At 42.6% G+C, this 14,889-nt stretch overlaps 1 protein-coding gene across 6 annotated transcripts in view; it reads right to left on the bottom strand.

The window, feature by feature from the left end:
* The window catches only part of FBXL2 (F-box and leucine rich repeat protein 2), a 56,291-nt gene extending 42,199 nt beyond the window's left edge, over nt 1–14,092 (bottom strand). The window contains exons 1-2 of one of the 6 annotated variants that reach the window (XM_054060299.1): nt 13,951–13,965; nt 9,872–10,005 (exon numbers count right to left, since the gene is read on the bottom strand). In XM_054060299.1, the coding sequence (XP_053916274.1) occupies nt 9,872–9,901 (30 nt within the window). In that variant the 5' untranslated portion in view covers nt 9,902–10,005; nt 13,951–13,965. Of the gene's footprint in view, nt 1–218; nt 238–9,871; nt 10,006–13,950 lie in introns of those variants that run through there. The other 5 variants (XM_054060301.1, XM_054060303.1, XM_054060305.1 and 2 more) reach the window with 5 other exon arrangements.
* Nucleotides 14,093–14,889: the final 797 nt, after the last annotated feature.

Consider the following 14,889-nt stretch of genomic DNA (forward strand, 5'->3'; position numbering starts at 1 on the left):
CTTTACCTTCTTAAAAAAAAAGAGCAGAAAGCACATATCTGTGAATTCTGAACATACCTTCCCAAAAATACTGTAGGATTAGAAAACCTGAATTTCCTTCTGGCTGCAATCAAGAACTGTTTTTCTCTTCCACTATATCCCAGGCTGTTTTCAGATCTAACTGCATACTACTGTTTCTCAATTTCAACAAAAGAGCAACTGCCACTTTCTTTACCTACCATCTGTGCACACAGTTATCCACACATCTAGGAACACCTTTCAAGAGGACCAAGTTTGATCAAACAAGTTTGATCAAGTCTCCTTTTCCTGCAACCGAAGCAGCACAATTATTCGCAGACTAGTGACTGTACATGTTCAAAGCATAAAACACCTATGCATATATATTTCAATTGGACAATTCTAGTTAAAGGATTCATAGAATCATTAAGGTTGGAAAAGACCTCTAAGATCACCAAGTTCAGCCACCAACACAACACCGATATATTAACTAAACCATGTCCCGAAGCACCACATTTACATGTTTTAGTTCCTTCAGAAGAGACATATTCTCAGCTTTAAGCATTCCACATGGCTGACCACAGGTTTAGGTTTGCTCTGGTTCTGCTTTACATCCGATACCTGTTGCTGTCACTATTTTCAGCCTCTATGATGAGATATGCTATGCACATCAACACAGGTTTTAGAATTGGATGACTGCTTCTGAGCTTGGGAGTTCATAAATCTATGAATTATCTGCACATATTCCACTTTAATATCATGCTACTCACAGTTTGCAGCTTATAGGTTGAAAACAGTAGTATATATTTGGATAATTTTTAGACAAACAGTCAAAACATGGGCCCGATTGTGTTACTGCAGCACTCTTACAGAAAACGGAGATGCATATGCCATCCTTATAGACCTTAAGAACGCTAAAAAGCAAAGTGGGTAAATGTTCTTGTGCATTGCAGGTTGAAAAAAAATGAAATTGAAAAAAAGGAAATTACCTCCATGAAAGCATCCAAGACCTGTGGTACAACAACCATGTGAACTCAGATCTCATCAATTCTCATCCAGAATCTGAACATTCAGTATCACAGACCACTAAAAGTCCTCTTCCAATTTAATTATTCTATAGTGGCAGATATTTTGTCAAAAGTTACATCATCTACCATTCATTTCCCACTTATAAGCCTAAGTACACATTTTGAAATAGAATAAAACTACTTTGCAAACTGCTACTAGCTTGCATGTGCCATCACTTTGCCAGTACAAAAGCTGTTCTTACCAGTCTTTCTTTACACCACAGATTTGCAGATGTACAGTAACATAGATATACGCTCGCTGTGTGAACATGACACAGCATTTAAGTTAGGAAGAGACAGCAAGCTACTATTTAATACAAGCAGCTACAACATGTGGTCAAGACTATTAAGTATTTCCAACTACAAATTCTGCATTAAAAAGTTAAATCACTACAAATCATAGTACAGATTTTTGGGAATAGTAGGTATTTTTCTACTGGAGCCAAGCTGAAAATCTAAGCCTACAATCAAACTGGTAACTTTTATGGAAAGCAGGCTTATAGTCTCTATATGTTTATGTGAGATATCTTTAAACTTTTAAGTCAATGTTGGTTGGGCAAACTATTTTGAGTACCTGACAGCATGTATCACCAACATGGTTGCATTTAGGAATCCTAGCTAAAACTGAAAAAATGCAGCTTTTACTACTAGATGAGAAACGTGCAACTTGCCCAGCCACACATAATACCATGCCTGATACATGAAGCACAGCTGAGGCCACAACCAGATTTGAAGCTGTTTCCCCTCAAACAGTAAGTTTCATGTGTTCTTGTATGCACCAGCTGTGGTTATCATACCATGAAGTATTATTGTGTCAGAACAAGAATATTTAGCAAAATAAAAGTTCTCTTTAAAGTACTCTTCTACTCTAAAAAAAAAAAAGTGTATTAGCCTCCAAAGTCTATTGCATTTACATCTCAGAAAAGACAATTCTTTAAGGCTCTTCAGTACTAGTTTTCCCACAAATGAAGAACAGGCATGGCACAACTGAGGTAGAGATCTTCTAGATGAACCTTTGTAACATGATCTTGAATGTGTGCAAGGGGAGAAAAAAGAGAGAAGGCGCAAACAGGAAAATATATTTATTCTTTGAACACTTCCTGATAATATAAAACATCCATTCATTAAATAAATAGCCTGAGCACATTTATGTATCACCTCTCTGAAGTAAACAGTGATGTCCTTTTTGAGCTTTATTTTTATCACATATCTTCTGGGTTTGTTTCTATCCATTAAAAAACAAACAAACAAACAAAAAAAAACCAACACAACCAAAACCAGTCAAGAAAGTGTTCAGTTGCTGTAAAAAAATAAAAACAATCTAAAAATCTTGTGAAATATGATCTATTTTTCTTCAGTTACAGATAGTGGTAACAAGGACATGTCCTCAAAATATCTGTATACAATAATACAAAATAACAATTGAAAATACCCCGGATATAGAAAGAATGTCTTCTTTCCTTGCTTTTGCATTTGGTAGTAATTTTGACGGTTTTAATGACCAGATATCTCAAATGTTAGGTAAAGTGTGGATTTAACTACATAAAAATCCCCAAATACAACAGACAAATCTGTGCAAAAAAAAAGGAAAAAAAAAAAAAAGGTGAGATTGAACATATGTAATAAATGTTGCTCTAAAACCAGTTCTAAATGTCCTGTTTCCTGTTCCATTACTCTTCTGGATAACCTGTTCCAGGGCTTCACCACCCTCATTGTAAGAATTTTTTTTTATTGTATCTAACACAAATCTACTCTCTTTCAGTTTAAAGCTATTACCCTCTGCCCTACTGCAACACTTTCTGCTAAGCCATCCCTTTCCAACTTCCTTGTAGGCTCCCTTTAGGTACTGGAAGGCTACTATAAGATCTCCCCAGAGCCTTCTCTTCTCCAGGCTGACCAACTCCAACTTCTCCCAGCCTGTTCACATAATGGAGGTGCCCCAGCTCTCTGACCATCTTCGTTGCCCTCCTTTGGACCCACTCCAACAGGCCCATGTGTTTCCTGTGCCGAGGGCTTCAGAGCCGGATGCAGTACTCCAGGCGGAGTCTCACAGGAGTGGAGCAGAGGGGCAATCACCTCCCTTGACTTGCTGGCCACACTTCTTTTGATGCAATCCAGGATTCAGTTGGCTTTCAGGGTCGTGAGCGCACACTGTCAGCTCATGTCCATCTTTCCATCCGCCAGCACCCCGGAATCCTTCTTGGCAGGGCTGCCATCAATTCCTTCATACCCCAGCTTGTATTGATACCCGGCATTACCCTGACCCAGGTGTCGGACCCTGAACTTAGCCTTGTTGAACTTCATGATGTTTGCACAGATCCACCTTTCAAGCCTGTCAAAGTCCCTCTGGATGGCATCCCGTCCCTCGGGTATGTCAATCGCAACACACAGCTTGGTGCTGTCTGCAAACTTGCTGAGAGTGCCCTCAATCCCACTGTCCATGTTACTGATGAAGATGTTAAACAGCAATGGTCGCAAAACCAACCCCTGAGAAATGCCACTCGTCACTGGTCTCCACTTGGATATTGAGCCAACTGACCACAACTTTTTGACTGCAACCATCCAGCCAATTCCTTATCCATCAAGTGGTACACCCATCAAATACACGTCTCTGCAATTTAGAGGCAAGGATGTTGTGCAGGACAGTGTCAAATACTTTGCACATCTCCAGGTAGATGATATCAGTTGCTCTTCCCCTATCCAACAATGCTGTAATTCTGCTGTAGAAGGCCACCAAATAAATCAGGAAAAATCTTCCCTTAGTGAAGCCATGTTGGCTGTCACCAGACACTACGTTATTTTCCACGTGCCCTATCCCAGTTTCCAGAAGGATATGCTCCACGATATTGCTGGGCACAGAGGTGAGACTGACTGGCCTGTAGTTCCCCAGGTCTTGTTTCACTTTTTAAAAGCGGGGGCTACATTTCCCCTTTTCCAGTTAGTGGGAATTTCACCAGACCTCCATGACTTCTCAAATATGATGGCTACTGGTTTAGAAACTCCATGCGTCAGTTCTCTCAGGACCCACACAAGCACCTCACCAGGTCCCATGGATTTGTGAACCTTCAGGGTCCTTAGATGGTCTTGAACCTGATTTCTCAGTAGTTTAGAATTAAATCCATACATTTCTCCTATGGTTGACAGAGCAAATGTCCTAGTTAAACTCTAAATATTGCCATGTGCAAAAAGCATCAAGTTTCAGGTTTTCACTGGCAAGAACAGTGTTTATTTAATATTATTTATGCAGTAATTAAGCATTGTAAAAACAAAATGCTTTAAAGGAAAATCCTGAGAAAATAAAACTTTCATTCAATTCCCCTGATGTGTAGATTTTGTTACCAAACAGAAACCCCTCCAGCTTGCTGCACACATCCCTCCTCCTCAAAAGAGCTGTCTAATCATTGCCTGTGCAATTTCCCCTTCAGCATGCTTCTGAAATTGCCTCTTGTTATAGTGGCAGGAAAGCCAGCAGTCAGCTTTACTACTCACAGCAATTCAAGAGCACACTAAAGTAATGAATGGCATCCTAAAAATCTCTATATTTAAACAGAGGAGAAAAATGGAGAAGAAAGAAGAAAACAATCTTCCTCTACTATGAAATTCAGATTATCTCACGTTACACTACAGAGTGCTCTCCAATGGTCAGAGAATTGCTGCTAGCTGGCGCTTCCTCCAGAAATGTACAATTACTGCATTAGACTTAGGCAGACAAGCAGAACCATTTAACACCATGCAAGTAGCAAAACGTAACCGTATCTAGGCAACAAACCCAGTGTTAGGCAAATGGACACGCACTGCCAACAGAACTAAGTGATATCAAAGATACAACAGCTGATGGCACAGGGCTGGTGTTACTCTAGAAACCATAGCAGAGATTTCTGTATAATCGATGAAATAACAACACTCTAAAGCAAACCTCGAAAGACGATGTCATATTGAACCAAGCTTGTCTACAGCAGAGTCAGGCTGGCAAAGTCTATTATTTCAACACAGAGACACTATCTGCCCTCCAGGCTCTCGCTCCTATGCTCCAGCTGCTCACCGTGCTCCGTCTTAGGCTTTGCACTTCAATTCCCAGCCATCCTGGTCTGTCATAGTTGCCAATCTCTTTTTTCCCTTAAACATCCTCTAGCAGAGCCTAGGGCATTGTCTTCAGCAGGCTTGTAGCTTCTCCTTGCTGCCAAATACACACTGGATCTTTTGCTTTGGTCTTTCCTCAGGATCTTTTCTAACACCACGAGGAAATGACTGATCAAAAGCAACTAACACCTCATAAGCAAGCCTTTTGTTCTCAGTGTGTTGGTCCTTTTAAACAGTTAAGGCTCACCTTCAGAGAAGAAGGTCAAATACACCTGGGAACATCTCTCTCTCTTTCCATAAAGCCTTCTACTGACCTAAAGCCGCCTAGCAGGGCCATTTTGCTTTTAAAGTTTCTCCATAGTAAGTGCTGTACAATCTAATAAAACCTGCCATGCAGAAGCAGCTGGCCACACTGCCCACTCCGCTGCTTGGTTTTCTTCCAAACGAATCACCATTCCTGTTTTTCCAGCATTGGTATTCATACCGTATCATTCACATCTGACCGGAGGGCATCAGTCTGGCTCTGCACGGCCCTGTTCTAACTGCGTGACAGATCAAGGAAATTTGTGAACTTCAGAGATGACGTCTGTAGCTGTGCAACTCTATCTTGAAGCCTTTGGCTGTACCAACTCAACTGCCTCTTAGCATGGAGCAGGAGGTGCTCGGAGATTGCCTTGCCTGCTGTCTTGACCACTCCAGCTCATTCTCAGTTGACTAAAGAGCTCACATCATCCCTTCCCCTGCTTTTCCAGAGGGGCAGTCACCTACTGCCAAGAATATATTTGGAAATCACCAATCAGGCCTCTTGAAGAGTATGGCCTAATTGCTGCAAGCAGACAGGCTATTAAGGCCTAACAGTCAGCTTGACCTGTCAGCTGACCATCCTTTAATGCAAGACTTAACCTCATCTCCTAAAGAGTCACCAGAGAGATGGCAATCCTCTGAACTAGCCCTGCATATTAAGCACACTTTCATGTACTGCTGCCTTACCAGCACTGTTATTTAAGGTGCTGCAATGCAGATTTATTTAAACATTTAATTCATAGTAGATTCTGATAGAAACCAAAGAGGCACAGAATAAACTCTGCTGCGTGAATTTTTCTGTACCAAGTCAACATTTCAGACTGACTTGATTGTGACAGTTCCCACTTCAACTTGTTAAAAATTATGAAGGGGAAATACAATGGTGTGCAGAATTAACCTAATTACTTGCAGGCCTAAAATTCTGTTGAAAGACAACATTTTATCAGTACTCACTACCATGCAACTGATGTTCAGTAACCTGTGTGATAGAGAACATTAGGATCAATCCAATACCTAACCAAAAGAAACAGGCATTACACTATCTTTTGAAAAAAAGGTCTGCAAGTTCTGCTTCCCCCATGTTACTCTGAGATAGAAGCTACACGGAAGACTAACCTTCCATTCAGGTTATGATGAGCTTGTCTGCACTTTGTCTTTCAAAGCATATTGTTGTAACCACTGCTAGAGATGGGAAAACAAATCTGAACCATACAGAAAAATAAACTACCTCCTACCTAACCCATCACAACTAGAGACTGCTTCAGCTGAGGAGATTTAAAAAAAATAAAAATCCAACCACCACTGTTTAAACACTAAGAAATTTGGAAAAAGCTCCTAATTCTATCTCTTTATATTCTGTAAACATGTATGAATAGACAGCTGAAAAAACCAGGTTTGACAAAGTGTTATTTATTTTTTATTTATCCTCATCACCTGTTAGTCATATACTGATTGGTAAATCTCTTCTTCAGTTTGTTTTATTAAAAAAAAAGGACTGAATATTTCCTTCTTCACATCTTTATCCATTATTCCTCTTCTAATATTCTGCACTTCCAAATAAAAACAGTACACGATGAAGCATTTACACATCATTCCTGAAAAATCCAAAAGAATGCATGCAGTTAACAGCCAAAATATACAAATTACTTTTAAGTGGAACATGGGGAAACCCATATCATCTACTTTATGGGCTTGGGGATAACAGACCTGTGGCAGAAAATTAAAATTAAATGGGTGAAGCAGTTGTTGACTGTAGCCCACCAGAAGGGTATATTATGCATCATAGAGATTCTATGCTTTCTTTTTCTTGAGCAAATAAAACAAAATATCCCTCCTTAAGCATCAAGCAGAGACTCAAAGGCAATCTGCAAAAGCCTAAGTTCAGGACACTCGAGAAAGGTACTTTTCTTTGACCGTTCAAGTAACTTAAAGACTCTAAGCAGAAATACTGGAACAGATTCTGAGCCATACTCCATCACAACATTCACAGGCACTGTGTGCTCAAATGACAATTCTTTTCATCACAAAAATAATTCATTTGGTTTCATGCAGTCTTGCAGAATCATGCTATATAATACACATTCTTAGACTTACGGAGCATGATGCGTTTCTGAAAAAAATCAGGCCAAAAGAAAGGGTGGTGTCTGTTTGTTTTAACGCAGCAGTATTTGGTTTAGATAGCCAATCAGCCTCAGCCACCCAAATTTAATCCATATCATAAATTCATCAGTGCCCTTAGGATTGCACCTTTCAAAACTTCCCCTCTGAATCATCACTTCTGCAAATAGTTGGTTTTACCACCATACAAACATCTAATTCTATTCCCAGTCTCCAATATTAGCGTGTAAACTAACAGACTGATGGCATGACAATGGAGACCTGAAGTCCTCCCAGAGTGTGCACACAAGAGATTCTTCCCCAGAAGTTTGCACTATTCTCATCTGAAATGACACAGTCCTCCCTCCAGCTATGCAATCCCAAATCCAGAAAGGCAATTCTTTTTCTTTCTGTAGTTAGCTCAATCTCTAAATGAAATTACAGCTTAAGTCCTGACTGCACGGTTGAAGAAGAATCCCCTCTTCTAAGCACCTGTGAAACAAAAATGTTTAGTACTAACCTTTTCCTCCCAACATAATTGCTCTTCAAAAATATATTTGAGACTTAAAAGGTATAGTTCATTACAGACATGACTTTATAGCTTCTACAGAGCCATTTCCAAGCAGTGCTTGATCTACATCACAAACACTGTCAGAACTGATGTTTTTCCTAGTATTGAGAGTGCAAAATCTTTATTACGATGAGCAAACTGTCTCTGCAAGGCAATCTCCCTAGAGTATGAACCAGAAAAAAAGATGACAAAATCTGTGTTGCAGCTGCACATATGTAGCATATAATTAATAAAAGCTTTCAGTTCTAAGAAACAAAATTAGGTACTTCTTCATGATTACAAGCATCTATGTTCGACTAACTTCAAAGGAAACAGCATCACAGTAGCATTTCCTAAACATCTTATTCAAACTGTTCCAAGAAAGGTAAGAGGCTGAGATTTACAGAAAGAACTGGACACTCACTTAATTGTTAGTATTTGCCAAAATCTATGGTTCTTGAATTTCTGCAGAAATAAAATCACCTTGGTACTTTTGTTTAAGATGCAGATTATAGACCAGTTTTAGAAGTACAAGCACACTCAAGGCATTCTTCCTCTTAATATTCACATAAATACCACATAATACCAAGTCATGATACGGAAACGCCTTTCCTTTGTCAAGCTCTGACCTCTATTTCAACCTCTGAAGACAAACTTGACATACTGGTAGAGTTTCACATTTATGCAGATTTGATGATGTCTTGTCTCCTTATTGATTTAAATTTACAGAACTTACTGGTTAACTAGTTGAACAGCCATCAAATCCAATGCAAACAGAGTTTACTATTTCCTTCTGTCTAAAGGAGAAGACAGGAAACCACTGGGACAGAAAAAGAGAGTACACTATGAAGTACAGCCAACGTTTTAAGAGCAGCAGCTTGATACCAAATTTTAAGTACTTTCTTGTGGGCTACACAGCAGCAGTTTGTGGTTCCATGCAGTCATAAATGCACAAGCCAAGAAAAGGGCACATTTCCACTCCTCCTCCAGCACAAGTGCAGTGGTTCCTCCCAGGTAAAGATAACAGCCCAGAGGGAGTCATTCAAGAGATCTGCTGCAGATGATTTTATCAGCTGAGGTATCCTTGTATTTCAAACAATACAACTATTGTTACATTTACATTGCACAACAGAAATTATCTTAGTCCATTTAAAGGCTTAAATCCATACTGTGGTTTTGCTTGGAGATTTTTTTGGGGGGTGGAGTTAGAGACAGAGGACCTGGTAGGGATAGGAAGGAAGTCACTGGAGTCAGCAAAAATTATATATCTTACAGATTCTATGCTTTCTTTTTCTTGATAGGTAAATAACAAATACTTCCTTAGGCATCAGATGCTCAAATGCAATTTGCAAAAGCCTAAGTTCAGAACACCTGAGAAAGGTACTTCCCTTTGACCACTCAAGTAACTTTAAGACTACGCTGCAGTACTGAAATAGAATCTAAAGCAGCTTCCAACATGGCATCATTCACAGGGACTGTACTGAAATTAAAACTTAATCTCATCACAGAAGTAATCCATTTGGTTTCATGCAATCTTGTGGAATCACACTATACACACAGATTTTCAGACATTCATAGCACAGCATATTTCTTGAAAAATCAGTCTGAGAGAAAAGTTGACCAACTACTTGAAAAAAAAAAAAATCTTCAAGCTCAAGAATAATTAGTTTACACTTCAATGGACACATAAATAACTTTGTGATCCTGAAAAACGAACACAGAATTGACAGAGAAGATACCAGCACACTGTGAATTTTAAAGCAAATTTTATCCATACCTTTTTCTGTTGTAACCATGGAATTTGCATTTTAAGAATGCAAATCTGACTTTCACCATTTAGAAGTTACTCTGTGTTTACAATCTTCCTCCTCAGAAGGTTTGTGATTAGAATATCCCACTCTGTGTTAACAGCTGAAGAGGGAAAGCAGTTTTGTAAAAGCTCAGACAGCTGGACTTCAACCCTATCACATTCAAATCAAGTCACACAAAATAAACAGCTCAAGTATGATCACAAATTGTAACAGTTTTTGCATTGTGCTACATCATAAAGAGAAAAGAAAAAAAAAATAATTACAAGTCCATGGAGTCACGCATCACCTTCCTGAAAAGGTTATTAGAAAGAATGCAAGTGAATGTTGTGGCTATTGTCTAAACTAGCTCGAGGCTACTGTCTGAACAGTGAGGGAGAACTCTTTGGTTTCACAATTTCATCTGGTTTTGTCCTACTTACCATATCTCTTTAAATGTGTATTTGTGATTTAGTAGAAACATCACCCCAACTATTTTGCAAGTTGATAACAATTTATATGAGATTAGCACAGTTATTCTGATTTTTAATTGACAAAACAGCTGAAGTACTGTTAATGTGTAGCCTTCTGCTGGCATTCAGATCGATGTTGTCACAGTGCCAAGATTAGTACTACTTTTGTACACTAACCTAAAAATAGTTGCTATGCCTCAGTGAAAATCTGACTTTTATTTTAAGCTTTCCACATCTGCTAGCCCCATGTCATCTCTAATTTTCACTAAGATAGCTAAATATTCCAGTCTATGGTCAAAACAAGCAAGCAATACACTAATACTCCTTCTGATTTGTACGAACACTAACTTACTATTACTATATTACCTATACTAAAAGGTTTGGTGTTAATTGGTCAAAATTAAATTCTTCCTTACCTTTCTTGAGCTTTAAACTATGCAGCTGTGAAAGAATAACCTAAACAGGACTAACCCTGTAACAGAGTGCAACTCAAGTATAAGCATTCATTGAATAAACTAACTGAAAAATATGAAAAGAATAAAAAAATTGACACTATTTCATCCTTTTCTTATCAGCTGTCAAGAGCAACTAAGGAGCTGCCCAATATGAGGATTTGCAGAGCATGAAGGCTTATCCAGTATAATTTCTGAGATTTTACCTGCACAGCTGAAGCAACAATTCAGTGCTTCTTTGCAGATTCTACATCTGCTGAATTTAGACTGCTAAAGGTACCTAATCAGGAATGTCAAAATAAACCATGAAGGAAAACTGCATACCTGGAGTTTGTTAAATGGAAAATACTTATATTGTGAAACAATTTAGAACTATTTTGTTCATTGTTTTTCAGTCTGTAATTTTTCCTAAGTTTACAAAATGAGATAAACATATTTTATTGAATTGACTTTTAAGATACTGCATCCTCTCTGATGTGAAACAAGATGTGTGATGGAACACTTATGTGCAGTGGGACGTGTCACTAAGTCACATCATAATCACTTCACCAATCCTAGACCATCTGCAGCCTTATTCACTGATGTTTACTACTCCTTGTAGCAACAGATACATCTTAAAACCTTTGCAAATTAAATCCAATATGATTCTATGTAGAAGCGCACTGCAATTCTACAGTCTATTCTTACTTTCATTCCACCTCACGTTTGAGTTTTCAAGGATGTTTTACTTAAGTACAAAACATATATGTAAGAATCTGAAAGGAACAGAAGGCAAAGTGCAGGAGAAGAAAGGAGCATGAAAAAGCCTTCAAGCAAAGGAAGAACAGAAAAGTTACAACAACATAGGCTATGTTCTGTCCTTTTGTGACACTGAGCACTCCCTCCTCCTCTCCAGAACTTGCTACAGGAAATCTATGGTCATTACAGACATACATAAATATACACATTAAGTGATTTTCTGCATTTATAACACTGTGCATTTCCTCACATGTGAAAGGCTGGCAACTGTGCCTTCTTTCTGTATAAAACTATCACTGCAAAGCAGTAAGACATCAGACAATTAATTTGTAATTGAAAACAGTGATTATACAAATGCCCTTTCCAAACACACCATGTCTAACTCTCCTCACTCCCCCTTACATGCCCCGTCACCTTCCTTTCTCAAACATCACGATGCACCTCTCCCCTGCCACTCGCTGCATACGCATACAGCATCACATCCCCACATACTCTCCCCACACAGAAAACCTCAACCACTCTCCCTCCTTTGTTGCACCCTTCACACACATACGCTCTGTGACACACCATCTCCACACAGATACAGTAAACCTCATACCCACCACCTACATAGCACAAATCTATTATAAATACATCCGTGCATACACATGAAACCATCACAGCTATGCACGCTTATACATATAAGCAACTGCCACTCTATACACACAAAATACCATACTCTGCATCAGCTACATACATATAAAAGTAAAGATAATCCTTGCCACACCCAGAGCATACATGCCTATAAAAATATCCACATGCTATGCCACACCCACATTCACTATATATACAGACAGAAACAAGCTCATACCAGACAGCAGCATACAGACACAACTACAGACAAACGACGCTGTGCCAAGTCCCTGCACACAATGTCACATCCCTGTTACAACACAAATGCACACACATCTGAAGCCCAAATCACAGCAGGTATACCGACACACAGACACAGAGGTACAACATTAGGCTCACGTCCTATCGCACATCTGCTATCCACATACATCCCTGGCCACACCCTGTCTTATTGCACATGCATAAGCACACAGCACAGTGGCCCGTGTATCCACACTGTTAACACTCCACTGTGCACACACGTTAGCTTCCTCCCTACTTTATACAGGGAGACAACACACCTCTGTCATACCCCAGCTGCTTTACACATCCATAAACACAGAGACATTATCCCTCTGGTGTTATACTGGGGACACCACTCAATGCTCTGTGTATGGTCGGGCTCCAGCCCTGGCTGCTCTAGTGTTATACAGGGAGGCAAGACACCTGTAACACCTAAGCCAGACACATGGGCACATCCTCTCCCTGCCTGGTGCAGCATCAAGGGACAACAAGAGTTCTCCGTCACTGGCACAGGCTGCCCAGGGAGGTGGCTGAGTCGTCAACCCTGGAGATATTGAAAAGACGGGCAGATGAAGAGCTCAGGGATATGGTTTAGTAGTGGACACGTACGGTTGGACTGGATGATCTCAAAAGTCTTTTCTAACTGAATGATTTTACGACTCTAGGAACACAGCCCCTCCTGCTCTAGGCAGACCCTCTCTTTTGCTACTTATTTCTCAATGCATACAGGCTCGAACCCGAAAGGAAGAGCAGGCAAAGCGCAAGAGAAGAAAGACAACGAGCACGAACGAGCCTTCACGCCAAGGGAAGAATTTCACAGCCTTCCACAGGCACATCCCCGCTCCCCAGCACCGCAGCCGCGCCACCACGGGGCGGGGTGCCCGCCCGCGCCCTGCGCACCCCGGCTCGCTCCCTGCGTACCCTCCCCTGTAACCTATGCACCCCTGCCCGCACCCTGCGAACCCCCGCTGGCGCCCCCCGTACCTCCTCCCACGCCCTACGCACCCTCTTCCGCACCTTGCGTAGCTTGGTCCCCTTCCCTGCACACTTGCACCCTGCGCATCCTCTTCTGCACCTTGCGTATCCCGGTTAGCGTCCCCGGTACCTTCTCCCGTGCCCTGCGCACTCCGGCTCGCGCGCTACGCACCCCTCTTCCGCACCTTGCGTACCCGGGTTGGCCGCCTCCACACCCCCTGGCTCGCGCCCCCCGTACCCTCTCCCACACCTTGCGCACCGCGGCTCGCGCCCTACGCACCCTCTCCCACACCTTGCGTACCACGGCTCGCGCACCCCGTACCTTCCCTCGCGCCCTACGCAACCCTCTCCCGGACCTTGCATATCCAGCGGCCCGCGCGCCCCCGCCCGCCTGGGCGCGAGGGCTCCCCGCCTGCCCCCCGCGGCCGCTCCGACACCTGCCGTGCCGTGCCGTGCCCTCCTCGCCCCGCCCCTGGGCCCCGTGAGGCCGGGCCCGGCCCGCTACAACGCCCCGCGCGGGCCGCGGGGGTCTCTCACCATGGCAGAGGCGCCGCGGGGCGAGGCCAGTTGTCGTGGCGACAGGGGGAGCCCCGAGGAGGGCGCCAGGTACACCGCCCGCGCGCACCGCTGCCGGAGCCGCTGCTGCCGGGGCGGGGGCGGGGCCGGGGCACGTGATCGGCACCGCCCCTGCGCGCTGCGCCCCGCGCGGCCCCGCCTCTCCCGCGCGCGCGTGGCGGCCCCGCCCTCCCCTTCCCCGCTGGTGACGGAGTCTCCGTCGGGTTGGGGTGGGAGGGGGGTTAGAGCCCTTCCAGTCCCAGCCCCGCGCTGAGGGCAGGGGAACCTCCCGTCAGACCAGGCTGCTCAAAGCCCCGTCCAGCCTGGCCTTGGACACCTCGGGCACGTGGTGTGAATGTTGGGGCTGTCCTGTGCAGGGTGGGAGATGGACTCGATGGTACTTGAGGGTCCTGTCCGACTCAGGTCGTTCTGTGATTCTGGGACCTCCAGGGATGGGGATCCACAGCTTCTCTGGGCAGCCTGTGCCAGTGCCTCGCCACCCTCATAGTGAAGAATTTCTTCCCAATGACAAATACAAATCTTCCCTCCCTCCAATTTAAAGTCATTCCTACTCATCCTGTCACTCTATGCCCTTGTAAAACATCCATCCCCGTCTTTCTGGTAGCCCCTTCAGGTACTGAAAGGTCGCTATAAGGGCTCCTTGGAGCCTTATCCATGCTAAACAGCTCTCTCAGCCTGTCCGTGTATGGGAGATGCTCCAGCCCTCCAGTCATCTTTGTAGCCCTCCTCTGGGACTGTTCCAACAGTTCCGTATCCTTCCCATGTTGGGGATTCCAGAACTGGACACAAGACTCTAGGGTCACAGGGAAGTATGATAGGACTACCAGCTGTGGGAAGGAGAAGAAGAAGGAGAAGAAGGATGATGATGAGGAAGAAGAAAATCTTTTAATAAGAAAATGA

This window comes from Cuculus canorus, chromosome 2 (genome assembly GCF_017976375.1).
Source record: "Cuculus canorus isolate bCucCan1 chromosome 2, bCucCan1.pri, whole genome shotgun sequence".
Classification (NCBI taxonomy): Eukaryota; Metazoa; Chordata; class Aves; order Cuculiformes; family Cuculidae; genus Cuculus; species Cuculus canorus.